Source organism: Tricharina praecox (assembly GCF_024521635.1).
Source record: "Tricharina praecox strain CBS 144465 chromosome Unknown BZA05scaffold_34, whole genome shotgun sequence".
Taxonomy (NCBI): domain Eukaryota; kingdom Fungi; phylum Ascomycota; class Pezizomycetes; order Pezizales; family Pyronemataceae; genus Tricharina; species Tricharina praecox.
In genome coordinates this window covers 195,374-221,650 of record NW_026250436.1, presented here as the reverse complement: position 1 = coordinate 221,650, position 26,277 = coordinate 195,374, and the positions used below count along the sequence as shown (strand labels likewise).

The following is a 26,277-nucleotide window of genomic DNA, read 5'->3' as shown; positions in this document are numbered from 1 at the left end:
AACCTACTTCGCAACTCCGGACTATCTCTCTCCCATAGAAACCACAAGTATACGACGACAGCATAGCATAGGGAACCGTACGGATCTCCGCCCATCCATCTCCGTGCGCTCACGCACCCGATCGAACCGCTTCTTCTCTTCTCTACAGCAACTTTAGATAGCTTAACCAATATTGGTTTCTTTTTTTTTAGCCTTTTATTTACTTTTTATCGAGAGATACTACATATTGCGGCTCTTTTTAACCCATCCACCCGGCGATCATAAGTGTTCTTCCATAAAGGTGAGAGAGCTCTCTTTTGTGCTGCACTGCAGTCCCGCTTGTCTTTGCAGATTAACCTTCGCACTCTGTCGTTCTATCGTTCTATCGCTCTGTCACTCTGTCACTCTGTCACTCTGTCACTCTGTCACTCTGTCACTCTGTCACTCTGTCACTCTGTCACTCTGTCACTCTGTCACTCTGTCACTCTGTCACTCTGTCACTCTGTCACTCTGTCACTCTGTCACTCTGTCACTCTGTCACTCTGTCACTCTGTCACTCTGTCACTCCACTCCTATGCACACATTTCCTTGCACGCTACCACCTCGCGTTTTGTCACGGGTCGCGATGGCATTTCATGGCTACGCGTCGAGGAGTAGCGGGCGACAGCAAGACTCGTCGCGTCCTCCCCGCCTTGCCCTCCCCACGACTTGCTCTGTACTACCTTTCCCACTTCATCTCTCCTCCTCATCCCCTTCTTCCCCTCCACCTTCAACCTTCCATTGTTTCAATACGCCTCTATCTATACTACCACACCCTTCAATCATCCATTGTCTCAATACACCTACACTATCACACCCGACTCACATTTTCCCCAATCCCAATCCCCATCTACTCTATTCATCATGAAGCTCAAGGAGTATGCCTCTACCGTGCGTTTGAGTATGCTCGGAGCATTCTCTGCTGCACAGAAGCTGACATGGGTGCTTGCGGCATCGATAGACTCGCCACTCGTCCTCTCCATACGAGGTACCCCCGCCACCGCAGAGATCCGCTGCTCCCACCGGTCCGCGACTGTGCAATCGTCCATAATCTTCCCGAACGGCCAAACGATATGGTGGTTGCTACAATCAAGTGCGTTTGAGATGCCCCTCGTTTCGTACTGCGACGCTGCCATGCACATGGCGCCCATCTGGCGTTCTCGCGCTGACTGGTGGTCTCTATTGCAGGTGTGTCGTTGTCGGAGACGGAGCTGTTGGCAAGACTTGTCTGCTCATTTCGTACACTACGAATAAGTTTCCCAGCGAGTATGTTCCTACGGTCTTTGACAACTACGCCGTCACTGTTATGTAAGACTCCCCCGACTTCCCGCTGTCTATTCTCGTGAAGCCGGCAACGCGTTCGGTTGTCGCACTGGTGCTGGTTGCGCGACGATCAATTGGCTCGTCTAGCCGCTGTGCAGATGCCAAGCAGCACCATGCGGTGTTGTTTCAGTATCCCACGTTGTGTTGTGGCACGCGCTGAGAATCGACCGCGCGCAAACCTTGGAGTATTAGAGTATTGGCTAATTGTCGTAGGATCGGTGACGAGCCATACACGCTTGGACTGTTTGATACCGCTGGACAGGAGGATTACGACCGTCTTCGTCCCCTGAGCTACCCCCAGACCGACGTCTTTCTGATCTGTTTCTCGGTCAATTCGCCCGCGAGTTTCGAGAACGTTAAGGTACCTCATCTGTTGGTTATCTATTGGTGTTGGGCTTGTTTCTGACGTGGGTGATCGCCGTGTAGGAAAAATGGCTTCCCGAGGTTAGGCACCATTGTCCTGGGGTTCCCTGCCTCATCGTGGGCACCCAGATCGATTTGCGCGATGACCCTGCTGTTATCGAGAAGCTGGCGAAACAGCGTCAGCAGCCCATCTCCCCCAAGCAGGGTGAAAACCTCGCCAAGGATCTCAATGCGGTGAAGTGAGAGGTTCCCGATCGACTCGAGGTTTTGTTTGCATGCTAATCAGAGGGTGCAGGTATGTCGAGTGTTCTGCTTTGACGCAGAGAGGCCTTAAGAATGTCTTCGACGAGGCTATTGTGGCCGCATTGGAACCGCCAGCGGATAAGAAGAAGAAGAAGTGTGTCTTTTTGTAAGGTGGGTATCTTTACAACGATGGCAGGCTTCCAAGCGTGTGTTGACGAGTCTGTAGCAATCACGACTTGAGATGTCCTCCTATACTCCGGGATCGAGACGATCATTGAAGGAATGACACCTCGGTATGCATGGCTACGGTTTGCTCGTCGGTGTCGTTCGGTCCATTCTCCTTTCTACTTCATCGTTGTTTCGCTACAGGCTAGGGGGTTGCTTTTCTGTACTCGTCTTTTCGTCTTGTAATGGGGGCTCGCTTCGCTTCAATTCTTGTGTAGCATTTGTTTCCGTTCTTGTGCTCTTCAAGTTTTCTTCTTCTCCCTTCCCGTACTGTTGAAGATTTCCCGTCTTTGGTTATTATTTTTTTCTTTGAGGGATGGGATGTGTGATGTATTTTTTCTTCTTTCCCTTTTCCTGTTCTTTCTTGGATGTTTGTTCTCTTTTTTTTCTTTCGTTTTCTTTGGATGATGCTCTGGAGATTGGAGCGATTTGAGTTGCCAGGCGAGTAGTGTGGAATGTGAGGAATGATGTGATCTACGACTGCTACCGCTGGTGAGTGATGCTTCGTGAACCGTGATACGTGAAGAAGCGCAGAAGGGGCGCGGGATGGATGTTTCGATATCTGAGTTTGATTTGAGGGTTCTTGCTATTTGCGGCGGGGTAGGAGGTACGTAAGCACGTAGATTGTCGTTCTGCGACTTGGAAAAGTAAAAAAAGGGAACGATAGGATATTAGGATGTGGGGTAGTACGGAACTCTAGCAGCGCGGGTTTCTATTCTTAGATCCAGCGCTTGCTTGCAGTTGTGAAGAGGAGGAAGGGAGGGGCGCGCGGAGGGGGGGAGGGGGACAAGCAAGTAGGAGGAGGAAGGAAGGAAGGGAGACCTGAGACCTGAGTCCGCATATCGTCGTTCGTCGCCGTTAAGAAAGAGCTGTCGCGATACTCTATCGATATTTGGCCCAACACATCAATCCACGCTCGCAAACAGCAGCACAGTGCACACCACAATGTCGCCTCCTCCACCTCGCTCGCCCGATCCCCCGCACCCGCATCCGCACGGGATCCGTCCCCCGCCACCACCACCACCACCACCACCACCACCAGCACAACAACCACCACAACCACCACCACCACCACCAGCACAACAACCACCACAACCACCACCACTAACACCATCACTCCTTCGCCTCCCCCCCGACCTCCTCACAGCGATCGCGCACTCCCTGCGGCCCCCGCACCTCCTCGCTTTCCTCCTGACGTGCCGGCGGCTACACCGCCTTTTACGACCCACGTACCACACGCTCTCGGCCTCTCACCCCGCCGCGCTCCTCTCCGCGACTCTCCGCCTCAACGTGCCGCTTACGACCTCCCTCCTCACTGCCGGCGCCCCGCCAGACACCGCCGATGCGCACGGGATCTCATGCTTGGAGCACGCCGCGCGCGCCGGCAGCGTGGCGCTAGTAGTGGCGCTGATCTCCGCGGGCGCCACGGTGGCCGCACGGAAGGGCGGCCGGCAGTTCCCGCTATTCTCGCCGCTGGATCTAGCCGCGAAGGGCGGGCACACCGAGGTCATGGGTGTGCTCGCGCAGGAGCTCGCGCGGCGGTATGATAAGAATGAGGTTGAGGAGGCGATAGGGAGGGCGCTGGTCCTGGCGGTGAGTGAGAGGAGGGAAGCGGCGGTGGAGTGGGTGCTTAGGTGGGGGGGGAGGGTGGGGAAGGAGCGATTGGGCGAGGCGCTGCATAAAGCTGTGGCGATTAATGCGGTCGGGGTTATGGCGCTGTTGGTGGGCGGGGGGGCGGAGGTGGATGGGAGGGCGGGCGGGGTCACGCCGCTGCAGAGGGCGGCGGAAAGGGGGAGGGAACATATGGTCGGCGTGTTGTTGGAGTACGGCGCGGATGTCAATGCGGTGGACGGCGTGGGGCTGACGCCGCTGCATTACGCGGTCAAGGGGAATACGGTCGGCGTTGTCGAGTGTCTCCTCGAGGGCGGCGCCGATGTCGATAAGGCGTGTGCGCTTGGAAGCCCGTTTGAGGCGGCGGTGAGGAGGGGGTGGGGCGCGGGCGTGGAGGCGATGGCACGGTGGGGGCTCGAGGGGTGGGACCTCGTCGCGGTCTGGGGGTTTGTTAAGCAGAAGAGGAATCGCGGGCTCGATGAGGGGTTCCTCAGAGCTGTTGCGGAGGTGTTTGGTGAGGATGTGGCGGAGGGGCTCGTGGAGGGGCGGTATGGTTAACGAACGACACGATGCGGAGGATGCGGATTCACGAGATGTCACCCGGTGTTTGGATTTGTATTTTTTCTTCTTTCTCTTTACTTTTCTTTTTTTTGTTGGTCTGGTCTGGGTTTGGGCGGGCGCTTCAAGCTTCTTCTGCGGGATCGGGGGGAGTTGGGGAGGGGGCATATTGTCATTTAGCGAGGGGATAGAATGTTGGTTGGAGTGTACTTGGGAGGAGTCTGGGGCCATTCGTTGTAAATATATCAAAGCTTGAGCGTTTTGTATGTACATACTAGTAACTAGCATAGCACCGTCTTCACGGGCAGGGCAAAGGATCGAGAGAGAGAGACATTCTGCTCTCTCTCTCACCATTCACCACTTTCCACTCGATCGCCGTGCCGAGATGTTTGACACCTGCGGGTGGATGTGCCGACTACCTACCTACAATCTACTCTATAGACACTACGGAGTGGGGGGAGGGAAGGAGGTTTCAGCTGGTTGTGGTCGTCGCACGGCGCCAGCCAGCATGTGCCATCCATCCATCGATGCACTGGCATTGAGCATGAGATGTCGGTCTACAGGTGGGTGAGGAGGGAGGGTGATGAGCTATATAGGTTTACAGTGCAGCGCTGGGCATTGCAATTGTTTTTTGGTAGATGGAAGGCCGGAACGGGAGCGACTCGGAACAATGCCCCATGGATCAACACAACACCCCGCCGCTGGATGCACACAGTGATGTTTTGCCTGCGGATTTTACGGGTTCACTCGTGCGGAATGGTGGATGTACTCGAGCTGGGCAGATCGCGGGAACGGGGGCGGGAACGGAGGTTGGGAGTCCACGGCGCGAGAAACCCCTGCAAAAACTCACTTTATGTATTTAGGTACGGCTGTTGATGTTCGCGATGCGCTTATCCCACCCGTATCGATAGGCGAGCCCGCGGGCCCCAAGCCTCCCCTCCCCTTCCCTTCCCTTCCCCACTATCCCTGCCGGGAAAGTCCATCCACCCACTTACCCACCCACCCACCCACAAAAGCACAGTCAGTTCACGCAAGAAACCACGAGGGCTTCAAGGTCTTGGATGGGGTGGGTGTGGTGGATGGATTGTGGATGGTGGTGGTGGATGGATGGATGGTGGTGGAGATTGCCGTTGAGGAGAACGGCAGAGGGAGGCGAAAACGGCGGAGGATGGGAGGGGGGGAAGCCTTGTGATGCCTTACACAGGCCGGAGATGGCGAGAGGGTGCTGGTGGAGAGGAGGGAGGACTCAGGACTCAGGACTCAGGAGGAGGTAGTAGGGGTATTAATAGTACTATGTAGAGTAGTAGATACTCGACTCTAGAGTGTGCGCAGGTAGATTGGCTTAGGAGTGTTTTCTGCTTGGGATAACATTTCGAGGATACCCGAGAGTACTATGTACCGGTAGTCGGTAGTGTCTCGAGAATATTTGAGACGATGGCCAAACCGACCAGAGATTGTCGGCGGTGGCTTCAGGAGAAGATCACCGATATAGACTGGGCGGTTGGTTGTTTATCGCCATATCCAGAGCTCGAAACATAAGGCAGACCCCGGCAGTTGGATACGGGGCGACGCCTTCTGGCACAAGCCCAAACACGCCCACTCACTCGCGCTTAGTCACTCCATATGAAACTCGTGCTCCCCCCCCCAGTGGAGCTCTTCCACATGCTCTCGGGTCCACCTCCCACCCCCCCACAAGTCCATATCCCTCCTCCCTCCCCCACAGACTTGGATTTAACCCTCCACATATCCCGTCCTCCGCCTTGCATTTCTCCCTTGCGAACCATCCTCATCTTCCACTCCGGATCACCCAGCTAACCAGTAAGTCCACCACAAAAGACCCCTTCTCACAGCACTGCTTCCGGATAGTGCCACGTCGAGTTGCAGTTCAAACTTACTTACTCACCACTCGCCTTAGATACCTATCCTCCCCCTCCAGCCATCTGCAACTAGCTCTCCCGACTCGGCCGGGCCATCCACGTTCTTGCTCTGCCTGGGCCGGTTCAACAAGTCGTCTCGTCTCGTCCGCAACGCGCGGTAACAGTAGCTGGACGGACGGACGGACACATCGCACGCGCGCTAGGAACAGCTCGGGTGCTGCGGGGGGGAAGAGAGAGATCGAAGGCAAAAGAAAAGGCCGGCCTTTCAGTTGGCGGACAGAGATCGAGAGGGAGAAGAAAAAAAACGATACGGTCTGCAACCGCACCGTGCACCCTGTCTAGGTTTGTGCATTTCTCCTCTACTCCACCTGCATGCGTTTCCGTCATACGCAGCGCTTTTTCGATATTCCCCTAGTCAGTCCTGCAATGCCATGTCGTGCCATCCAGATTGCTGGATGGATGGATGGATGGATGGGTGGATGGATGGGAGGCATGGCGCTGTTTCTTGGCTGGCGACCGTCCGCCTTCTGCGCGCGCGCAGCTATAACTGGCTCCTATAGTGCGCCTCCACCTCGTCCTCGTCCGGCTGATCGATAGCCAAAGCTCCTCGGGATCGGGCAACCCGTCGCCTCGAACAAATCCACATACCAGTCCTGTACTGTCATGTCAGACGGATGTCTTAACGCGGATGCGGAGGAAAATACTCTTCCTACATATGTGTGTCCCTAGACCGAGAAGCCCAGAGAGCCCGATCGAATTCCGATACTGCCTGACGCCTGCCAGCAAAGCAGCGAGCCGCGGAGAAGAGCTTGTGGACCGGAATACCCGCTTTCAGCTTTTGCTTCTTCAAAATAACTGCTGCTCTGCTTCTCTCTGCTTGTTACTTTAGCTGACGGATTTCCCTCTTCTATAGAACTGATATAGGTTGCTGCTGCATTGCGACTTCCGAGCTCCGAGCAACACCCACCTCTGCATCTCCCAACCTCCTACTTCCTGCTTCGGAGAGAGGCAACAACGCCACCGCCCGCACACGAGCAAAAGCAGCCATTCTGTCGTTTCCACAGCACGTTCGTACCCCCTCCACCGCGGGCCGGATTATGAGCAGATCTTGTCGATCACGCCGTCCAAAACCTCCCATTTACTCTCATTTTCCAAATCTCCGCCGTCTTGCTGGATAGGCCCTTTCACTCGCCCCTTCCCCGAACTCGGACACACGCAAAAAAAAAAAAACTTCGGACGAGATAATCAACCCAACACATCGCAGATTTCATCACTTGTACAGTTGTTGCAGCCGAGACAGCAAGCATCCAGCCTCCTCAATTGAGACTAGACGGCAATCGCTCGGAACGTCACTGGCCACAGCTGACACCACCGCATTCGATACGAGCCATTCAAAGTTGAATCCCTTCTCCTTATTCTCCTCTCTATCTCTCCCTTCTCGTCGCCGCCAAAATGCCTCCGGATAGCGCAAACTTCCGTTACTTTAACACACCGGCAAACACTCCCGTACCTCCGTGGCTGGGCAACTTTGTCCTCAAGGCGCGGTATGTGCCCATCCGCCCTCATCGTGTGCTGTGGTCGTTACTGACTGGGGTATAGCTCCGGAACCGACCTCTGGCGGAAACCAGCTCGCGACACCTTTACCGCGCCGGTCCTCTACACCTCATCTCCGATATCCTTCTTCCGCGCCGAGGTGTCGGTGCATATCCGGCTCACCAACGCCTTTGAATGGGACCAAGGCGGCCTTGTGATCTTCGCCGGCCCGCCCCCAGTCACGACATCGGCCACAGGCCTACCCGCATACGACCAGCCGCCAGCCGGAAAATGGGTCAAGGCCGGAATCGAGTACTACGACAACCGGACGACCGCCTCGTCCGTATCCGCCTCCTCCGACGGCGCGGACTGGAGTCTGATAGAGCTGCCGGTGGGGATCACGGAGCTCAAGGTGCGGTTCGAGCGTGTGGACAACGCGCTCTGGGTCTACTTTGATGATGGGTCGGAGTGGAAGAAGCTCCGCGAGGTCACGTGGTTCTTCTACGGCGTCGACGAGAAGAATGTGCGCATCGGCGTCTATGCCAGCAGACCAGCGAACTTTATGAGCGGACGCCCGCTGGAGGAGCTGGTGGTCGAGTTTGAGGGTCTGGAGATTTATTAGGCGCTGGGTTTGTTTATTCTTTTTTTTTGTACGCTGTGCTGTGCTGTTCTGGCGGTCGTGAGCTATTGATACCCTTCATACATACATACATACCCTTCCCTGCCTTCTGATTGTTCTGGCTTTCTCTGGTTTTGTTGTGGGATTTTAGCGTTGGATTCATGGGCATTGGGGGCCGTGGTAAATCACCGGGCCCGAGGAGGTGGAGTGGGTGGGGTGGGTGGAGTAGGTGGAGTACGGCAATGGTGGACAGGTGGTAGGTACTAGTTATTCTAGTACAAGTCACACCTGCATAGCATAACATCTATGGGCGACAGATGAATATACCAAATATCCAACCCACAATATGTAACATCTGTGACTTCACGAATGATGACCATAGTGTGTTGTGCTGCCATTATATTCCCGTATAGCCATGATCATTATATCCAGTACATACTCCTCCAACCCACATGCACACGGTATCATTCGGGCACAGGCACGCCCCTCCACCTCTTCCCGCCCTCCTCAGGGTGTTCATTCATGACCAGTAGCTTGGGACTACCACAAAACCCGCCCTTCCCGGCTATCCTCCCCTCGACCAGCTCCCCCTCCATCTCCATGCGCCTCTCCCCGCCCCAGGGCATTCCCACCGCCCACGTCACGACTGCCTGCACGGGGGTCAACAAGCGCTCGACATACTTCACTGCGGGCAGCCAGTCGAACGTCTGCCGGTCATACGCGACACGGACAAACGGGTTAACGAACGTCTCTTGCGGGCGGTCGATATCCGCATGAACGAGGCAGCACTCGGAGGCGTCCCAGAACGGCTCCTTCTCCGCACGGAAACGGACTGCGTTCGCGCCGCCGCTGGTGAAGTGGCTCGCGTTGAAGGCGATCGCGCCGCCCCAGCAGCTTTTCACCGGGATGGCGGGGGAGGAGAGGCGGATGAGGCGACGGGACGGGGGCGTGGAGAAGAAGGGGTAGATCGGAATGCCCAGCTGGTACCCGAATACGTCGCGCGTCGCGAAGGTGTCGTACAGCTTGAACGGGTTGATGAAGTCGACTGCGCAGGCGGCCGCGTACGCGCCGTTGTTTGTGCCGAAGAGGAGGTGTGTCAGCTCCAGCGGCGAGAAGACGATGTCGTTCAGGAAGAGGATTTTGGTGATGCCTTCTGGTTGCGGGACCCAGGATGGGGGCAGCGCGGGCGGGTGCACGGATGAGGGGATCGGCGAAAGGACTTCCCACTCGCTGAATTCCTCCGGCAGGGCCGGGCGAGGCCCGGTTTGGTTCCAGCGGGAGAGAGATGGGATGCCGCCAAGAAGCGGGAGGAGAGCACGGTTCCGCACCTCCGCCAGGTACCGTATCCGCTTGACGTACGTCTCACCGGTCGGCACTCGCACCCGCGGCACGCCCTCGAGCGGCAACGTGGTAGAGACGATACTCCTGCCTGCTTTGGGCATGTGGCGTTTGATCATCTCGTCGAGCTCCCCGAGGGCGGCGGTAGTTTCAGGTCCGCTATCGTTCTCGAAGACGCTCAGGAAGACGTTCTCCTCGCCGAGGAGGTCAAGCAGCTCCAGCACGCGCACTCCCCACTCCGAGCGGATCAGCTGTGCGTCGACGATATTCGCCGCGATGAAGATGCGCTCGTTGCCGGGATTGCCGCGGCCGCCGGTGGTGCGCTTTTCCCCGCCTTGAGTCCAGTAGGCGGCCGGATTTGAGCCTCCGCCCGCCTGCACGCTCGCCTCCAAAGCCCGCCAGGCCGGTGGGTATGATGCGCGTGTGTACGATGGAAAGAATACCACATTGGCCACGACCAGCAGTAACAGCGCACACCCGACGACTGCCAGCAGCTGGCAAAATAACCGTCGGCGCCTTAGCCGGCGTCGCTGGAGTCGTCTCCACCATGACCCGGCGGGCTTTCGCTTCTTCTCTGTGGGTTGTGTCGAGGTGTCGGCGAGGAGGCCTCGCTCGTCGTCGTCGGCGTCGTCATCGTCGTCGGAGAGCGCGAATTCGTCGGGCGAAGGGGTAGGTAACGGGGGTGTACGGGGGTGTAGTTCGTATTCCATCGCTGTGTCGTGGAGACGGTGGTAGAGGCGGGAAGGGATTGCTGGAATGGGTTATCGCATGTGAGAGCTTAAAGGAATGGTGAGGACCCTGAGGCGATGGTGTTCGTAGAATAGACGTTAAGCTTAAGGTTGGTGTTTACCTTCAGGGTCTTGAGCCGGGAGATTTAACGTGGGCCGGTGAGGATGAGCCACGGCGGCAGGGTGGTACAAGGCATAGCTCGCCGATGCTTGACGCGTACGCGTACAGTTCTTGCGGATGTGACGGGAGAACACATTCGGAATATTTGCAAATGGTGATTGAGGGACTGCTCAGCATGGAATTCGAGGGGCGGTACCGCTGCTAGTAGCTCATGCAAAGTTCAAACCCGAGAGACGTGATCATGAGCTCACTGCGCACTGTCCACTGTCCAAGACCTCGTCGCCAAGTGAGAAAGGCCTCCGACGTCCCAGACCCCAAATCCATATCATCAGCATGACGGACCCACTGGTCTCCGCCAGATTCCGGAAGTACAACTTCAATGCGGACCCCTCAGTAGAGTAGCCAGCACCGCCGAGATTTCCATTCTAATGTTCCTCGGACACTCGCAAACGCCACTAACGACCGCCGGGACAGCCAGCCAGCCAAGCCACAACCCTCGACGTCCACACGGTGCTGGCTCGCGTAACCGACGCGCATGTAGAGTATAGTACAAGGCCTCCCAAATGAGATGCGCCTTTCCTTTCCTCTCGCAGCTGCTGCTGCAACGGACACTGCGACGACCAACGCGACTTCCCGCGCGACTTCCAGTCCTGTTCCTGTCACCAACACCCACACAGCGACTCATCCATTCCTCCTCCACCACCACCACCACCACCACCACCACCACCGCCGCCGAAATGCCCCCGAAAAAATCTCCCATCACCCCCAAGAAGCCTGCCGCTGCAGGCCCTAAACAGTCTACACTCAGGTATGTCAAGCTGCAGACGACGCTGGGGTATTTCTCTTTCGATTGAGACCGGGATCGTGGGACTGTGACGAAGTGTGCTGATGGGGAGGGGCGAACAGTAACTATTTCACACTCCCCAAGGGCGTTGCGAAGCCTGCACCACAGCAGACTGTCTTGACGAGCAAGCCCAAGAAGGAGGCGAAGCAGGAATTGGGTGGTGACGATGAGGTGAAAGTCGAGGAACCGCAGGATGAGGTCATGGTGGACGTGGACGCCGAGGATGCGTTAGCAAAGAAGGAGCTGGCAAGTGAAAAGACGTCGAAGAAGGCGGATGGTACTTCCAAGAAGACTGGTATGTTCGCTTCACTTGTTGTGGGGTAGGTGGGGTGTGCTGACGATTAATTGCAGTGCCAGCAAAGAAACGTGCTCGCGATGAGGTTGAGAAAGAGGAGGCGGAGGTCAAGATCGAGAAGGAAGTGTCTGAAGTCGAGGACGAAGATGAGGAGCCAGTCACGAAGCGGGGACGGAAGTCGAGGACGACGGCGGCTAGTCCTGTTGCAAAGAAGAAGGAGCCCGTGACCAGCAAGGTGTCCGCGACCAAGAAGGAGCCAGCGATTAAAACGGAGCCTGCGAAGAGGGGGCTTGCGAAGAAAAAGAAGGAGGCTACACCTGAACCCGAATCGAAGAAGAAGGCGGTGAAGGGGAAGACGACGCCGACGAAGGAGACAGAAGAGGCAGAGGACATCGAGCAGGATGACGAGGAGGAACCTGCGGTGAAGTCGAAGAAATCTCCGAAGGTGAAGGCTGAGACCACTACGGCGAAGGGCAAAAAGGCGGCAGCTGGAAAGACAGAGGAGAAGTCTGAGGAGTCAGCGTCCGAGTCGGACAAGAGTGATGTGGAAGCTGGAAGCGACGTCGAGGTCGAGATCAAGAAGCCCGTCATCACTATCAAGGGGCGCAAGGTGGTACAGGCGAAGCTCACTAGCAAGGGCAACGACGTGAATGCATATCCTGACTGGAAGGCCGGTGCATCGATACCCTACGCGGCTCTGGTCGCGACGTTCTCGTTGATCGAATCGACCACCAAACGTCTCGAGAAGGTGTCGCATACTTCGCTGTTTCTGCGGCAGGTGTTGAGGCTGACACCCGACGAGTTACTATTGGTCATCCACTTGATGATCAATAGAATCGCCGCGGACTACGAGGGCATCGAGCTGGGAATAGGCGAGAGTCTGCTGATGAAGGCTATCTGTGAGTCGTGTGGACGGACATTAGCGACACTCAAGGAAGAGCATAAACAGATTGGGGACCTGGGCGAGATCGCGCAGAAGAGTCGGAATACCCAGACGACCCTGTTCCCGCCGAAGCCACTTACTGTTCGCAGTGTCCATACTGGACTCAGGGACATCGCGTTGGTCAAAGGAGATGGTGGTCAGGGTCGCAAAGTAGACGGCATCAAAAAGATGCTGTCTGCTGCCAAGGGAGATGAAGCCAAGTTCCTTGTTCGCGGACTCGAGGGAAAGCTGAGACTGGGACTGGCGGACAGAACAGTCATCGTGGGACTGAGTCAGGCCGTCATCGTGCACGAGGCGGAAAAGGCAGGCAAGAAGGCGCCCAGTCTGGAACAGATGATTGCCGCAGAAGCCATGCTCAAAGAGGTCTACAGCGAACTACCAAATTATGAGATCATCATCCCCGAGATCATGAAAGTTGGTATCATGAATCTCAAGGACGCCTGCAAACTCCAGCCCGGTGTTCCACTCAAGCCTATGCTCGCAAAACCCACCAAGTCGATAGCTGAAATCACGGATCGCTTCGAGGGAAAGAGATTCACGTGTGAGTACAAATACGACGGCGAGCGAGTACAGATCCACTATGTGGCACCTAACTCTTCGGTCGAGTTCCCGACTATCGACCAAAAGAAGGGGATTGCCAAGGTCTTTTCCCGCAATTCGGAAGAGCTGTCGCCCAAGTACCCTGATATACTGGCTGCTCTAGATAAGTGGGTGACAGATGGTGTCGAGAGTTTCGTGCTCGACTGTGAAGCTGTTGCTTGGGACCGGGTTGAGAAGAGGGTCCTCCCTTTCCAGCAGCTCCAGACGCGTAAGAGGAAGGACGTTGCCGCCGAGGACGTCAAGGTTAAAGTCTGTGTCTATGGATTCGACCTTCTCTTCCTCAACGGAAAGGTAAATTCTCCGTCCATCCGTTTCGCTACGATAGCCACTAACTCTCATGCAGTCGACGGTCCAAGACAGTCTGGCAGACCGCCGCAAGATGATGTACACATCCTTCAAATCTGTGGAAGGCGAGTTCGCGTTCGCCACAGCCATTGACGGCCAAGAAGTCGAAATAATCCAGGCCTTCCTCGAAGAATCCTGTAAAGCATCTTGTGAAGGCCTCATGGTCAAGATGCTCGACACGCCCGACTCCTATTACCAGCCATCGAAGCGCTCCCGCAACTGGCTCAAGCTCAAGAAAGACTACCTCGACGGCGTGGGCGACTCCCTCGACCTCGTCGTGATCGGCGCCTACCACGGAAAAGGCAAGCGCACGAGCGTCTACGGCTCGTTCCTCCTCGCCTGCTACAACCCGGCCACGCAGAACTACGAGACCATCTGCAACATCGGCACGGGCTTCTCGGAGGAGGTCCTCATCAAGTTTCACACCCAGCTGCTGGAATTCGAGATCGAGAAACCGAAGCCGTACTACGTCCATGCCACGGGGAACATGCAGCAGCCAGACGTCTGGTTCGAGCCAAAGGTCGTCTGGGAGGTCAAGACCGCCGACCTCTCGCTCAGCCCGAAGTACATGGCCGCCAAGGGACTGGCCGATGTCGAGGGCAAGGGCAGGGGCGTCAGCTTGAGGTTCCCACGCTTCATTAGGGAACGCGACGATAAGAAGCCCGACGATGCTACCTCCGCCCAGCAAGTGGCCGAGATGTATCAAAACCAGGACGTTGTGAAGAACAACGCCAAGAAGGGCGTCGATGATAACTTTGAATACTAGTCAGCATTACATAGACCAGGTACTTAGTCGTCGATTCCGATGGTTGAATCTTGATGTTAATGTTTTCGATGGAAATGCAAATGTTGTCAATGGAAATGTTTTCGATGGAAAAATATGGTTCTTCCTTTCTGCGGAGCAATTGGGAGTTGTGTCATTGTCATTGTTATTGATTTCGAGTTTTATGCTGGGTGACTTGTTGTGTACTTGTAGTTACTATGATAGATACTCGGCGGAAACCCCGCCTTTGCACGTGCACTCTGACTCTGACAGGCTGACGGTTCACTTGTGCCCCGCCCCGCCCCGCCCCGCTCTGACCGTGGGCACTGCTCAGCGCTCGGCGTGTCAGGGCACTCCACTCCACTCCACTCTACGCTCGAGCACTCTGTGAGGTATGTAGAGTGGAGGTAGCACCCTGTCCGCATCCCATCGGACTGTCGGACATCGGACATCGGCCATCGGCATCCTGATTCCTCACCTCACGGATGTGATGAGGACATACCCACATACCATCTAGGTGTAAAGTGAGTGCCTATGTAAAAGTCATAGATGGAGAGGTATTTAATTCGTTGTGCTTCTTCCACCTACATACAGAGGTATTCCTCGCGCATCCCCATCTGGTTTGCGCGGATTACACCCGTATGTACGGTACATGGCGATACTCTATGGATGTAGAGTAGAGTAGAGTACGTAGAGTACGTATCGCATCACGATGGCAGGCAGATATAGTAGTATGTACCATTGTTACCGTTGATGGTTTAACTACGAAGTAAGGCTTACGACTTACGACTTGCGATCTCCGATGGGAGGGATCTCGAAGTCCGACTAGGTACTCGAACGACCGCGCAGCCTGCGGGAGCCGATGGCCAGTAGCCATGCGCTTCGAGAGTTCTTTGAGTGCGCGGAAGCGGCAAACGAAGGAGAAGGAGGAGACGAAGTGAAGAAGACGAAGAAGAAGAAGCAGAAGAACATCGCAGGCAGCACTGGCGGTTTAACTACGAAGTAAGGCTTACGATCTCCGATGGAGGTCTCCGATGGAGGGGTCTCGAAGTCCGACTGCCCGACCCGTTCGAACGGCCGCGCAGGAGCCGGCGTCCAACAGCCATGCGCCTCGATAGGACTTTCGGTGCGCGGAAGCGGCAAACGAATGAGAAGGAGAAGAAGGAGAAGAAGGAGAAGAAGAAGAAGAAGAAGAAGAAGAAGAAGAAGTAGAAGAAGCCAAAGAAGCAGAGTCGAAGCGACACAAGTGTCCTCCACCTCCGCCTCCGCCTTGTCCACTGTTTCTCCGCCCGCGATCGCGTGAGAAAAAAAACACTTCAGCACCACTTCAGCACCAGCCAGGACCAGCACAGCACATCACATACACAAGCACAGCACCAGTACATAGCAGCACCAGTTAGCAGCACAAGCAGAAGCACAGCGCAGCACAGCACAGCACAGCACACGAACAAGCACAAGCATACATAGCACAAGGAACAGGGATCCCCGTAGCGCACGGACATCAAAGTTGAAAGGGAAGGGAAACACCGGTGTCCCCCTCCCCTTCCCTTGCCTTTCCTTCCCTTGAACCCTGAGGTTGTGTAGTTCGCGCGTGCGGGGCCAAGCCACGTCTGGTTTGCCGAGTGGAAGGTCTAACGAAGAAGGAGAGGTGAGGGTGAGGGAGGGAAGGGATGAAGGGATGGAGAGAGGGAGGGGCTTGCCTGGCGGAGGGGCGGGAGGAGGGGGAGGGGCAGCTGACGTTCGGGCATAATCTATCTCGGTTGTGATGTGGTTTCGAGATCGGGATGGGGACAAGTACTGTAGAGTGCGTACCAGTACGATAAGGAAATGGAAACGGTGGATGAGGAGGGGGAATCGGGATGAGGGGGAGGATGCCGTTGGCCATTGGTACGACTGGCTGACGTGGTCGTCGGTACTTGTACTATGGTGGCGGTGGAAGGGAAGAGGGAAGAAGAAGAAGATGAAGAAGCGGACAGGTGATGCCAATTTACAGTATTAGGTAGCATGTACCGAGTACTCCATCTAGGAAGCATGATGTACTGTAGAGTTTACTCCATGCGTAAAGTTAGATCGATTGATGTCGGAGCTCGGATGGGGAAGCAGTGTAGAGTTTGGAAACTGGGTGGGTGTGTGGATGATGAGTGAGGCGGATTTGCGGGCGGACGCAGTTGGGCGGGGACCCAATTGCGGAGAAGGACGACTGGTTTCAGCGTTGGATGGGGATGGGGGTAGGGTTGGTTATGACTGGACGCGGACGGAGGGAGAGAGGACAGATGGAGAGGCGGACAAGAAGGCGGGTGAGGCCTGAAGATTGTCTGCCGCTTTCGTCGTCCCGTCTTTTGATTACTTGCTACCGTGTTTGGTTGGTTACTACTCTGTTGTATTCGTGACCACAACCTTCACTTCACTCTTCTCTCGCCATTCACCTCAGCATCATCATCCCACATCCCACTCACACCACCACCCCCTCCCAACCACCCTTGTAGTTGCCCGCCTCGACGCCTCGCCGTTTGTGCAGATTTCCATCTAATACGCGCAGCACACGCACGACGCAGACCTGCATCGCACAACCCCACCACTCACCACACAACCGCTCTAGAGTACATCTCCTGTCCTCAGTAACCACTGCCACCACTCCCGTGACCAGAGCCCTCCAATCCAATCGCGAATCGTCTGTTGCGCGTGCATGTCCCGTACATAACAAGCCAAGGATATCACATCACAAACCCACGAACCGGCAGTAGTACTCTGCTTCAGGTAGGCCGTATCCTCTTGCTCGTTCTCGGTGGGGCGGGTGGTCTGTCTGTCCACCGTCTCATTGTCGTGGTTGGTTAACCGCCAGAGCCCACTCCCCTCCTCCCTCTTCCTCTTCCTCTCCTCCTCGTCCTCCTCCTTCTGTTTCCTCGTCTGTCCCCCTCCCCCCACCAACCAACCACCTCCCTCTCCCCACCCCCACTTCCACAAACTCCATCTCTTCAAACCCCAACCCCCCAGCCTCATCTGAATCCGCCGGACGGGGAAAAGATTCTTCTCCGACAACTCTGTACCAACCTCTCACTCCCGTCTTCCTCTCCCTCCGTTTCCGCCGCATCTCTCCCCATACCCACCGCGCCATAGAACACAAACGGACCTGGATGAGGATAGAAGAGGTTGTTATTCGTCCGCCACTTTCCTTCTGCAGCATAACATCATCATCATCATCATCAGCCATCATCCCTCAACCAATAAGCACGGTCCTCCGCTAACCGCGATTCGTTCTAGTCGCCCTCGTAGTTTTTCCCAACGCCCCGTCACGAACTCGCTCTCTCTCTCCCTCTCTCCGGACGGAAGAGACCCTAACTACCTATCCACCTAGCCAACCCAACCTCCTCCAGCCATCCCTCCTACCGCCACCTATTCATCATCCTACTTCTTCTGCCCCAAAAAACCCCTCCACCTGTACCTTGCCTACCTCCATACCTCTACTATCAACGTCTACAACTCCGCCTCTCTCCGCCCCGTCCGCCGCCCGCCCCCGTCTCACCCGCGTTCTTCCACTTCATCCTACTCGGAGGACTGTAATATACCCTAGCCATCATGGATTCCGCCGCCGAATCCGTAGCCGTCAATGTTCCCGAGAAGGTACATCCATCTCCATCTCGTTTCCCCCCGCCCCCCACCCCCCGCCCCACCTCCCCCACCAGACTGACATGAAGGAACAATCGTTTCGAATTACTCATAGCCCATGCCCGCGCCTATCGATACCTCCACGACAAGCTTACCAACACCCGAAGCCTCCGCCACAACAACGACTGCTAAGAAAAATAAGAAGAAGAAGAAGAAGAAGAAGAAGAAGAGCAACAGTGGCAGTGAAGCTGGCTCCTCGATGTCCACATCCACACCGTCAACACCGACAATAGGCCCAGATGAAGACGAGGAGATCTCCGGCCCCCCAACTCCTAGCGACAGCATCGAGGGTAGCAACAATAACCATAACCTACCTCCTACACCTCTGTCGGCTAGCGGTATCCTGCCGTTGACGGAAGAGACGCCGGAGGCCATTGCTATCGAAGAGGCGGCTACCATTCCCGTGGCTGCGGTCGAGGACGTGCAGGCTGAGGCTGAGCCGGTCAAGATGGAGGTGGTTCCCATACTCGAGGAGGAGGAACCCACTGCGAAGTCATTGGAGGAGAGCACGACGACGACGGAGGAACCAATAGCCGAGAAGGAAGAGGACAAGGCTCACGCGGAACCCGAGTCGGAAGTCGCGGCGCCGGTCGTCGAGGAGGCACCGGAGAAGACGGCTGAGCCGATCAAAGGGGAGCCACCGATTGAGGATGTCGTCGCTGTTGCTGAGCCTATTACTGAAGCCGAGTCAATTGCCGACGTTGCCGAGACCGAGAAGGCTAATGAGCCGACGGAACATGCCGAGCCCCCACACTCCGGCTCTAGCGAGGAGAGAGTGGAGGAGGAGGCGGAACATCCACCGAAGGCCGACGCTCCGATCGAGGACATTGCGGCAATACTCGATGAACCTAAGGTCGAGGAACACGAGGACCTCAAGGCTGTGGAACCCGTCGAGGCACCCGCACACCACGAGGACGAGACACCGAGGGAGGAGCCGGTAACCACCGAGCATGCTGTCGAGGAGACGCCTAAGGTCGAGGAGGCGCCCACGTATGCGGAAGTTGCTGCGCCTGTGGACGTCACCGAATCCGAAGAGGTCGCGCACAAGACCGACGAGGCTGCACCGGAGGTTGCGGAGAAGGCCGAGGAGACCCTGGCAACCCCCGAGGTGGAGGGAGTCGGGCAGAAGGAAGTTCCTAACGTCGATGACGAGACACCCGAGGTTGCCGAAACCCACAAGGTCGAGCATGTCGAGGAAACCCCCAAGGCCGAGCACGTCGAGGAGACTCCCAAGGTTGAGGAGGTCGCGGGGACCCCCGAAACCCACGAGGCCGAGCACGTCGAGGAGACTCCCAAGCTCGAGCATGTCGAGGAGACGCCTTCATACGCAGACGTTGTTTCGACTGGAGAGGCTAACTCGGAGATTGCGGAGAAGGCCGAGGAGACTTCCGAAACCCCCAAGGCGGAGGTCGCGGAAGCCGCTGAGAATGAAGAGACTTCCTTGGAGAAGGAGGCACCCAAGGTTGAGGAGGCCGCGGTGATCTCCGAAGTCGCCGAAACCCCCAAGCCCGAGCACGTCGAGGAGACTCCCAAGCCCGAGCACGTTGAGGAGAGTCCCAAGCCCGAGCACGTTGAGGAAACTCCCAAGGTTGAGCACATCGAGGAGACTCCCAAGGTTGAGAAGGCGGTGGAGATCCCCGAAACCTCCGAAACCCACGAGGCCGAGCACGTCGAGGAGACACCCACGATTGAGCACGTCGAGGAGACACCCAAGGTTGAGCACATCGAGGAGACTCCCAAGGTTGAGAAGGCGGCGGAGATCCCCGAAACCTCCGAAACCCACGAGGCCGAGCACGTCGAGGAGACACCCACGATTGAGCACGTCGAGGAGACACCCAAGGTTGAGCACGTTGAGGAGACTCCCAAGGTTGAGAAGGCGGCGGAGATCCCCGAAACCTCCGAAACCCAAGAGGCCGAGCACGTCGAGGAGACACCCACGATTGAGCACGTCGAGGAGACTCCCAAGGTTGAGCACGTTGAGGAGACTCCCAAGGTTGAGGAGGCTTTGGAGACCCCCGAAACCGTCGAAGCCCACAAGCCCGAGCACGTCGAGGAGACCCCTTCATACGCGGACGTTGTTTCGACTGAGGGGGTCGCGGAGAAGGCCGAGGAGACTTCCGAAGCCCCTAATGTGGAGGAGGTCGCGGAAGCCGCTGAGATCGAAGAGACTTCCTTGGAGAAGGAGGCTCCCAAGGTTGAGGAGGCCACGGATATCCTAGAAACCGCCGAAACCCACAAGCCTGAGCATGTTGAGGAGACTCCCAAGGTTGAGGAGGCCGCGGAGACACCCGAAGTCAACGAGATGACCTCCGAAACCCCCGAAACCCACGAGGCCGAGCACGTCGAGGAGACTCCCAAGGTTGAGGAGACGCCTTCATACGCGGATGTCGTTTCGACTGGGAAGGCTACCTCGGAGGTCGCGGAGAAGGCCGAGGAGACTTCCGAAGCCCCTAAGGCGGAGGAGGTTGCGGAAGCCGCTCAGACTGAAGAGACTTCCTCGGAGAAGGAAGCTCCCAAGGAGGAGGCCCCCGAAGCCGTTGCGATGACTGCAGCCCCCGTTGAGTCTGTCACGGAAGAAGCGAAGACTGGTATGCAATTTGTTTCACACGATATGGACGCATGCTAACAAACCGCAGAACCCGAGTCCGAAGAGTCAAAGGAGGACGTGTCTGCGCCCACCGAGACGGTGCGTTCCGAGACCCCCGAGCCCGCAGCGTCCGAGCACGTCGAGCCTGCATCCGAGCACGTCGAGCCTGCATCCGAGCACGTCGATGAGAAACCCAAAGACGAGGAAGTAAAGGACGAGGACGAAGAAATTGTCCACGTCAGCCACGATGACGCTCCTTCGGAGGAGGTTACAGCCGCCGAAGCTGCCGTCGTTCACCCTGAGCCAGAAGCCGCCACAGAGAAGGAGGTTGAGGCCGCCGAGACTGCTGCGGAGGTTGCCGACGTCGCCGAGAAGCTCGACCAGCCAGAACCGGCTGCTACTGAGAAGGAAGTCGAGATCGCCGAGACTGCTGCCGAGGTTGCTGACGTCGCTGAGCACCTGGATGCTCCAGAGCCCGCCGCCACTGAGAAGGAGACCGAGGCTGCAGAGACTGCTGCCGAGGTTGCCGACGTCGCCGAGAAGCTCGCCCAGCCAGAACCGGCTGCTACTGAGAAGGAAGTCGAGATCGCCGAGACTGCTGCCGAGGTTGCTGACGTCGCTGAGCACCTGGATGCTCCAGAGCCCGCCGCCACTGAGAAGGAGACCGAGGCTGCAGAGATTGCTGCCGAGGTTGCCGACGTCGCCGAGAAGCTCGCCCAGCCAGAACCGGCTGCTACTGAGAAGGAAGTCGAGATCGCCGAGACTGCTGCCGAGGTTGCTGACGTCGCTGAGCACCTGGATGCTCCAGAGCCCGCCGCCACTGAGAAGGAGACCGAGGCTGCAGAGACTGCTGCCGAGGTTGCCGACGTCGCCGAGAAGCTCGACCAGCCAGAACCCGCTGCGACTGAGAAGGAGCCCGAAGTGGTCGAGACTGCCGCAGAGGTTACCGAAGCTGCCGTCCTTCACCCTGAGCCAGAAGCCGCCACAGAGAAGGAGGTTGAGGCCGCCGAGACTGCTGCGGAGGTTGCCGACGTCTCCGAGAAGCTCGACCAGACAGAACCGGCTGCAACTGAGGAAGAGACCAAAGTGGCGGAGACTGCTGCGGAGGTTGCCGATGTTGCGGAGAACCTCGACCAACCCGAGGCTGTCACTGAGCAGGAAGTCGAGGTTGCCGAGGCTGCCGCCGTTCACCCCGAGCTAGAGGTCGCCACAGAGAAGGAGACCGAAGTTGCTGAGACTGCTGCGGAGGTTGCCGATGTCGCTGCGCACCTGGATACTCCAGAGCTCGCCGCCACTGAGGAGGAGACCAAAGTGGCTGAGACTGCCGAGGTTGCCGAAGCTGCCGTTGTTCACCCTGAGCCAGAGGCCGCCACTGAGAAGGAGACCGAAGTGGCCGAGACTGCTGCGGAGGTTGCCGACGTCGCCGAGAAGTTGGATGTCGCTGAAACAACCACTGACAAAGAGGTTGAGGCTGCGGACACTGCGGCTGAGGTTGCTGATGTCGCCGAGAAGCTGGATCAACCCGAAGACAAGACTCCCGAAGTTGTGGAATCTACGGAGGAGCCTTCCCAGGAGGTAAACGTCGACCCGCTTCCCGCATCGGAGATTGGCGAGAACCCCATCCACCTTCAGCCTGGTGAGGAAATTCCAAAGGATATCACTGCCGCGGCTATCGACACTCATGTGAAGCTCGACCAAGAGCCATATGAGAGTGAGGAGTCGACTGTGCCGGTTGTTCCTAAGGAACTCCAGGAAGATGTCGCTACCGACGCCCCCGCCGAGGATCTGTCCCAAGAGGTTAAGGTTACCCCCTTGCCCAGCTTTGAGAACGCCGAGAACCCGATCCAGCTCGAACCTGGTGAGCCCATTCCTGACAACATTACTGCGTCCATCCACGACAACGTCAAGCTCGACAAGGAGTCCTTCGAGAGTGAGGAGCCTAATGTTCCCGCCGCGCCAGTCGAGGAGACTCCCGCAGCAGTCGAGGAGACTCCCGCAGCAGTCGAGGAGACTCCCGTAGCAATCGAGGAGACCCACGCGGCAGCCGAACACGAGGAGGAACAGGAGGTCAAAGTTACTCCTCTTCCTGCATTTGAGAACGCCGAGAACCCGATCCAGCTCGCCCCCGGTGAACCGATCCCTGAGGATGTCACTTCGGCTTCTATCGAAGATCGTGTGAAGCTCGACAAGGAGTCTTTCGAGAGCGATGAACCCAATGTTCCGGCTGCACCCGTTGAGGAAGAGCAAGAGGTCAAGGTATCCCCTCTGCCTGCATTCGAGAATGCCGAGAACCCGATCCAGCTCGAACCTGGCGAGCCCATTCCCGAGGATGTCACTTCGGCTTCTATCGACGATCATGTGAAGCTCGACAAGGAGTCTTTCGAGAGCGATGAACCCAATGTTCCGGCTGCACCCGTTGAGGAAGAGCAAGAGGTCAAGGTATCCCCTCTGCCTGCATTCGAGAACGCCGAGAACCCGATCCAGCTCGAACCTGGCGAGCCCATTCCCGAGGATGTCACTTCGGCTTCTATCGACGATCATGTGAAGCTCGACAAGGAGTCTTTCGACAGCGATGAACCCAATGTTCCTGCCGCACCCGTTGAGGAGGAACAGGAGGTCAAGGTATCCCCTCTGCCCGCATTCGAGAACGCCGAGAACCCGATCCAGCTGGCACCCGGTGAGCCGATTCCCGAGAGTGCCCTGGCTGCGATCATCGACGACAACGTGAGGCTGGAAAAAGAGTCTTATGAGAGCGATGAGCCTACTGTTCCGCTGGCGCCTGTTGAGGAGGACCAGGAGGTCAAGGTCAACCCTCTTCCCGCCTTTGAGAACGCCGAGAACCCTATTCAGCTCGCCCCCGGTGAACCGATCCCTGAGGAGGTCACTACAGCTAGGATCAACGATCACATCAGGCTCGACAAGGAGTCCTTTGAGAGTGAGGAGCCCACTGTCACTGCTGCACCGGTTGAGGACGACCAGAAAGTCAAGGTTTCGCCTCTTCCTGCCTTTGAGAACGCCGAGAACCCCATTGATCTTGCCCCTGGCGAGAAGATCCCCGAGGAGGTCACTACCGCTACTATTAATGACCACGTCAAGCTGGACCAAGAATCCTACGAGAGTGAGGAATCTACAGTTCCGGTGGCGCCTATTGAGGAGGACCAGGGAGTCAAGGTCAACCCTCTTCCTGCCTTTGAGAACGCGGAGAACCCCATTCAGCTTGCCCCCGGTGGGCCCGTCCCCAAGGTCACCACCGCCGCCGTCGGCGATCATGTCCAACTGGACAAGGAATCCTACGATAGCGAAGAGCCGAGTGTTCCTGTCATGCCCGTTGAGGAGGAGCAGGAGGTCAAGGTATCCCCTCTGCCCGCATTCGAGAACGCCGAGAACCCGATCCAGCTCGAACCCGGTGAGCCCATTCCTGAGGATGTTACTTCGGCCTCTATCGACGATCATGTGAAGCTCGACAAAGAGTCTTTCGAGAGCGATGAACCCAATATTCCGGCTGCACCCGTTGAGGAAGAGCAAGAGGTCAAGGTATCCCCTCTGCCCGCATTCGAGAACGCCGAGAACCCGATCCAGCTGGCACCCGGTGAACCCATTCCTGACGTGGCTGCTACCAACATCGACGAGCATGTGAAGTTGGACAAGGAGGCCTACGAGAGCGAGGAACCCAATGTCCCGGCTGCACCCGTCGAGGAGGAGCAGGAGGTCAAGGTATCCCCTCTGCCCGCATTCGAGAACGCCGAGAACCCTATCCAGCTGGCACCCGGTGAGCCCATTCCTGAGGATGTCACTGTGGCTTCTATCGACGATCATGTGAAGTTGGACAAGGAGGCCTACGAGAGCGAAGAACCTACCGTACCGGCCGCGCCAGTTGAGGAGCAGGAGTTCAAGGTGTCCCCCCTCCCTGCGTCTGATAATGCGGAGAATCCAGTTCATCTGGCGCCTGGTGAGCCGATTCCGGATGTCGAGCCTGCCCATATTCATGACCATGTCAAGCTCGACAAGGAGTTCTTTGAGAGCACCGAGCCTACTGTCCCTTCTGTGCCTGTGGAGGACCTGGAGCAGGAAGTTCAGATTGCGCCCCTGCCTGCGTTCGAGAACGCCGAGAATCCCATTCGGCTGCAGCCCGGGGAGCCCATTCCGGAAGACATCACCACTAGGTCTGTCCAGGACCACGTCAAGCTTGACCAGGAATCATACGAAAACACTGTGCCAAGCGTGCCCATTGAGCTGCCTGAGGAGACGAAGACCGAGACTCCCGTTCAGGAAGTTGCGGAAACAGCGGCTGAGGTGGCAGATGCTGCCCAGAAGTTGGACCAGTCCACTACCGAGGAAGTAAAGGGTAAGGTGTCCGTATTTCATAACCCTCATTCAGTTCTTGCTTCGCCCGGGTGGAAACTAATATCTAGGAAAGATGTCGAACCGACTTCGGAGGTTACCCGGGTAGAGGAGCCAGTCCTCGCTGTCGAGGAGGCTCCTGGTACGCCGCCCATTCCAGCCGGTATTGTGGGATTGCGCACTGACCAGGGATTAGCTACTCCGGCAGAGAACAACTCTACCCCTGAGCCCGCCAAGGAAGAGTCTGGAATCGACTTGAGCGACTTCGTCGTTCCCGGCGCGTTCGCTGGTGCTGCGATTGCTGCTGGTGCTGCCGCTGTCGTTCTTTCCCGTAAGTCGGATGGGACCGAGGATAAATCCGTCGAGCCGCCAAAGGTTGAGCACCTCGCCGACGAGACGGCCCAACACAAGAAGCCTGATGCATCACCGGTCACGGAAGCAGTCGACGAATCTACTGCCCACCGAGCGGCTGGAGAGGAGTTGATCACGGAGCCCGCTCCGCAAGCATCTCCCTCACCCGTTCACGGTAAAATCGTTCCCGAGACCGAAATCCCCAAGCTTCTCGAGGATTCTGAGGCTACACGGGGTGTTACACCGACGGTTCTAGTATCACCTCCTGCCGTAGAAGAGGGTTCTGGCCAGGCGACACGCACAGTAGAGATCGTACAACCTACCCCTGCAGGTGAGATCTTCACGAGTCCGGTGTGGAACCAGTCCGTAAGTCCTTTCTTACAATATTCTTTAGAAAATTCGCCAGAAGGCATTAGACAGAGGAAGAATCTTGGAGCGACCTCTACCCAGGAGCGTCCGGCAAGCTCAGGAAGCGACATTGTGTCTGCTAGAGCGCATCGCAACATCATGCACAATTTCTGGCAGATGTTTTTCTTTGGTTGGTTTGGAGGCATGGGACGGTTCTTCTCTGGTGTTTTTGGAAAGAAGAAGAAGGAGAAGAACGCCGCAAAGGCTGCTGCGGCTGCGGCTGGAGCTTCTTCATAACGGGGAGGCGCGCTCGGGGAGTAAATAATGTATGTTATGTGTGGAGGCTTGACCGAGAGACGGGTACGTAATGTCATAGTAGGGCGGTTTGGGCGGGCGGGCGGCTGTTTTTTCCCTTTCGTCGCTGTTTCTCTGTATTGGCTGTTTCTTTCTTGCGTTTTCCCTTCGTTTCTTGTTGCGGTGCGGCTTTCTATTCTTCATGCTCACGCGGTTTCACATCGGTTTGTTCTTATTCACCTTTCATCCGCGCTCCATGTTTGTTGTCAGGAGATATCAATGATGGTTTATGATTTTGCTCTTACTCTTCTCTCAGCTCTGTTCTTTTCTCGGTGCAAAGGAA

General features: G+C 56.8%; 7 protein-coding genes across 7 annotated transcripts; 5 read left to right on the top strand and 2 right to left on the bottom strand.

Annotated features, from left to right (window-relative positions):
- Positions 1 to 522: 522 nt before the first annotated feature.
- BZA05DRAFT_411130 (small GTPase CDC42) lies at positions 523 to 2,573 on the top strand. The gene is made up of 7 exons (XM_051484964.1): positions 523 to 896; positions 980 to 1,111; positions 1,207 to 1,326; positions 1,555 to 1,702; positions 1,768 to 1,943; positions 2,000 to 2,118; positions 2,174 to 2,573. The coding sequence occupies exons 1-6, from the start codon at positions 883 to 885 to the stop codon at positions 2,115 to 2,117; spliced, it is 708 nt and encodes a 235-aa protein (XP_051335486.1). The 5' UTR covers positions 523 to 882; the 3' UTR covers position 2,118; positions 2,174 to 2,573.
- Positions 2,574 to 2,960: 387 nt separating this feature from the next.
- BZA05DRAFT_439270 (ankyrin repeat-containing domain protein) lies at positions 2,961 to 4,763 on the top strand. The gene has a single exon (XM_051486531.1). The coding sequence runs from the start codon at positions 3,118 to 3,120 to the stop codon at positions 4,339 to 4,341; it is 1,224 nt and encodes a 407-aa protein (XP_051335485.1). The 5' UTR covers positions 2,961 to 3,117; the 3' UTR covers positions 4,342 to 4,763.
- A 2,669-nt stretch (positions 4,764 to 7,432) lies between these two features.
- On the top strand, positions 7,433 to 8,380 carry BZA05DRAFT_185520 (uncharacterized protein). Its single transcript, XM_051479351.1, has 2 exons — positions 7,433 to 7,762; positions 7,818 to 8,380. Exons 1-2 carry the CDS (start codon positions 7,671 to 7,673, stop codon positions 8,371 to 8,373), a joined length of 648 nt encoding a protein of 215 aa, XP_051335484.1. The 5' UTR covers positions 7,433 to 7,670; the 3' UTR covers positions 8,374 to 8,380.
- Positions 8,381 to 8,725: 345 nt separating this feature from the next.
- BZA05DRAFT_411122 (cryptococcal mannosyltransferase 1-domain-containing protein) lies at positions 8,726 to 9,978 on the bottom strand. Its single transcript, XM_051484963.1, has one exon. The coding sequence runs from the start codon at positions 9,825 to 9,827 to the stop codon at positions 8,835 to 8,837; it is 993 nt and encodes a 330-aa protein (XP_051335483.1). The 5' UTR covers positions 9,828 to 9,978; the 3' UTR covers positions 8,726 to 8,834.
- Positions 9,979 to 11,458: 1,480 nt separating this feature from the next.
- BZA05DRAFT_185480 (uncharacterized protein) lies at positions 11,459 to 12,403 on the bottom strand. Its single transcript, XM_051479350.1, has one exon. The coding sequence runs from the start codon at positions 12,285 to 12,287 to the stop codon at positions 11,601 to 11,603; it is 687 nt and encodes a 228-aa protein (XP_051335482.1). The 5' UTR covers positions 12,288 to 12,403; the 3' UTR covers positions 11,459 to 11,600.
- On the top strand, positions 12,349 to 14,350 carry BZA05DRAFT_343880 (ATP-dependent DNA ligase; the record flags this gene model as incomplete). Its single annotated transcript, XM_051481099.1, has 2 exons — positions 12,349 to 13,530; positions 13,583 to 14,350. Coding segments are annotated over 2 exons (1,950 nt in total), but the record flags the coding sequence as incomplete, so codon positions are not given.
- Positions 14,351 to 17,697: 3,347 nt separating this feature from the next.
- On the top strand, positions 17,698 to 26,213 carry BZA05DRAFT_185325 (uncharacterized protein). The gene is made up of 4 exons (XM_051479349.1): positions 17,698 to 17,968; positions 18,069 to 20,601; positions 20,650 to 25,623; positions 25,687 to 26,213. The coding sequence occupies exons 1-4, from the start codon at positions 17,924 to 17,926 to the stop codon at positions 25,935 to 25,937; spliced, it is 7,803 nt and encodes a 2,600-aa protein (XP_051335480.1). The 5' UTR covers positions 17,698 to 17,923; the 3' UTR covers positions 25,938 to 26,213.
- The last annotated feature ends 64 nt before the right edge of the window (positions 26,214 to 26,277 follow it).

Excerpts from the sequence above, each read along its gene's own strand:
- BZA05DRAFT_411130 (XM_051484964.1), top strand. Across the intron at positions 1,112-1,206 it reads ATGGTGGTTGCTACAATCAA|GTGTGTCGTTGTCGGAGACG; the intron begins GTGCGTTTGAGA and ends TCTCTATTGCAG. Across the intron at positions 1,944-1,999 it reads AAGGATCTCAATGCGGTGAA|GTATGTCGAGTGTTCTGCTT; the intron begins GTGAGAGGTTCC and ends CAGAGGGTGCAG.
- BZA05DRAFT_439270 (XM_051486531.1), top strand. The coding sequence starts at position 3,118 with ATGTCGCCTCCTCCACCTCGCTCGCCCGATCCCCCGCACCCGCATCCG.
- BZA05DRAFT_185520 (XM_051479351.1), top strand. The coding sequence starts at position 7,671 with ATGCCTCCGGATAGCGCAAACTTCCGTTACTTTAACACACCGGCAAAC. Across the intron at positions 7,763-7,817 it reads AACTTTGTCCTCAAGGCGCG|CTCCGGAACCGACCTCTGGC; the intron begins GTATGTGCCCAT and ends ACTGGGGTATAG.
- BZA05DRAFT_411122 (XM_051484963.1), bottom strand. The coding sequence starts at position 9,827 with ATGATCAAACGCCACATGCCCAAAGCAGGCAGGAGTATCGTCTCTACC.
- BZA05DRAFT_185480 (XM_051479350.1), bottom strand. The coding sequence starts at position 12,287 with ATGACGGGCTTCTTGATCTCGACCTCGACGTCGCTTCCAGCTTCCACA.
- BZA05DRAFT_185325 (XM_051479349.1), top strand. The coding sequence starts at position 17,924 with ATGGATTCCGCCGCCGAATCCGTAGCCGTCAATGTTCCCGAGAAG. Across the intron at positions 20,602-20,649 it reads CACGGAAGAAGCGAAGACTG|AACCCGAGTCCGAAGAGTCA; the intron begins GTATGCAATTTG and ends AACAAACCGCAG. Across the intron at positions 25,624-25,686 it reads CGTACAACCTACCCCTGCAG|AAAATTCGCCAGAAGGCATT; the intron begins GTGAGATCTTCA and ends AATATTCTTTAG.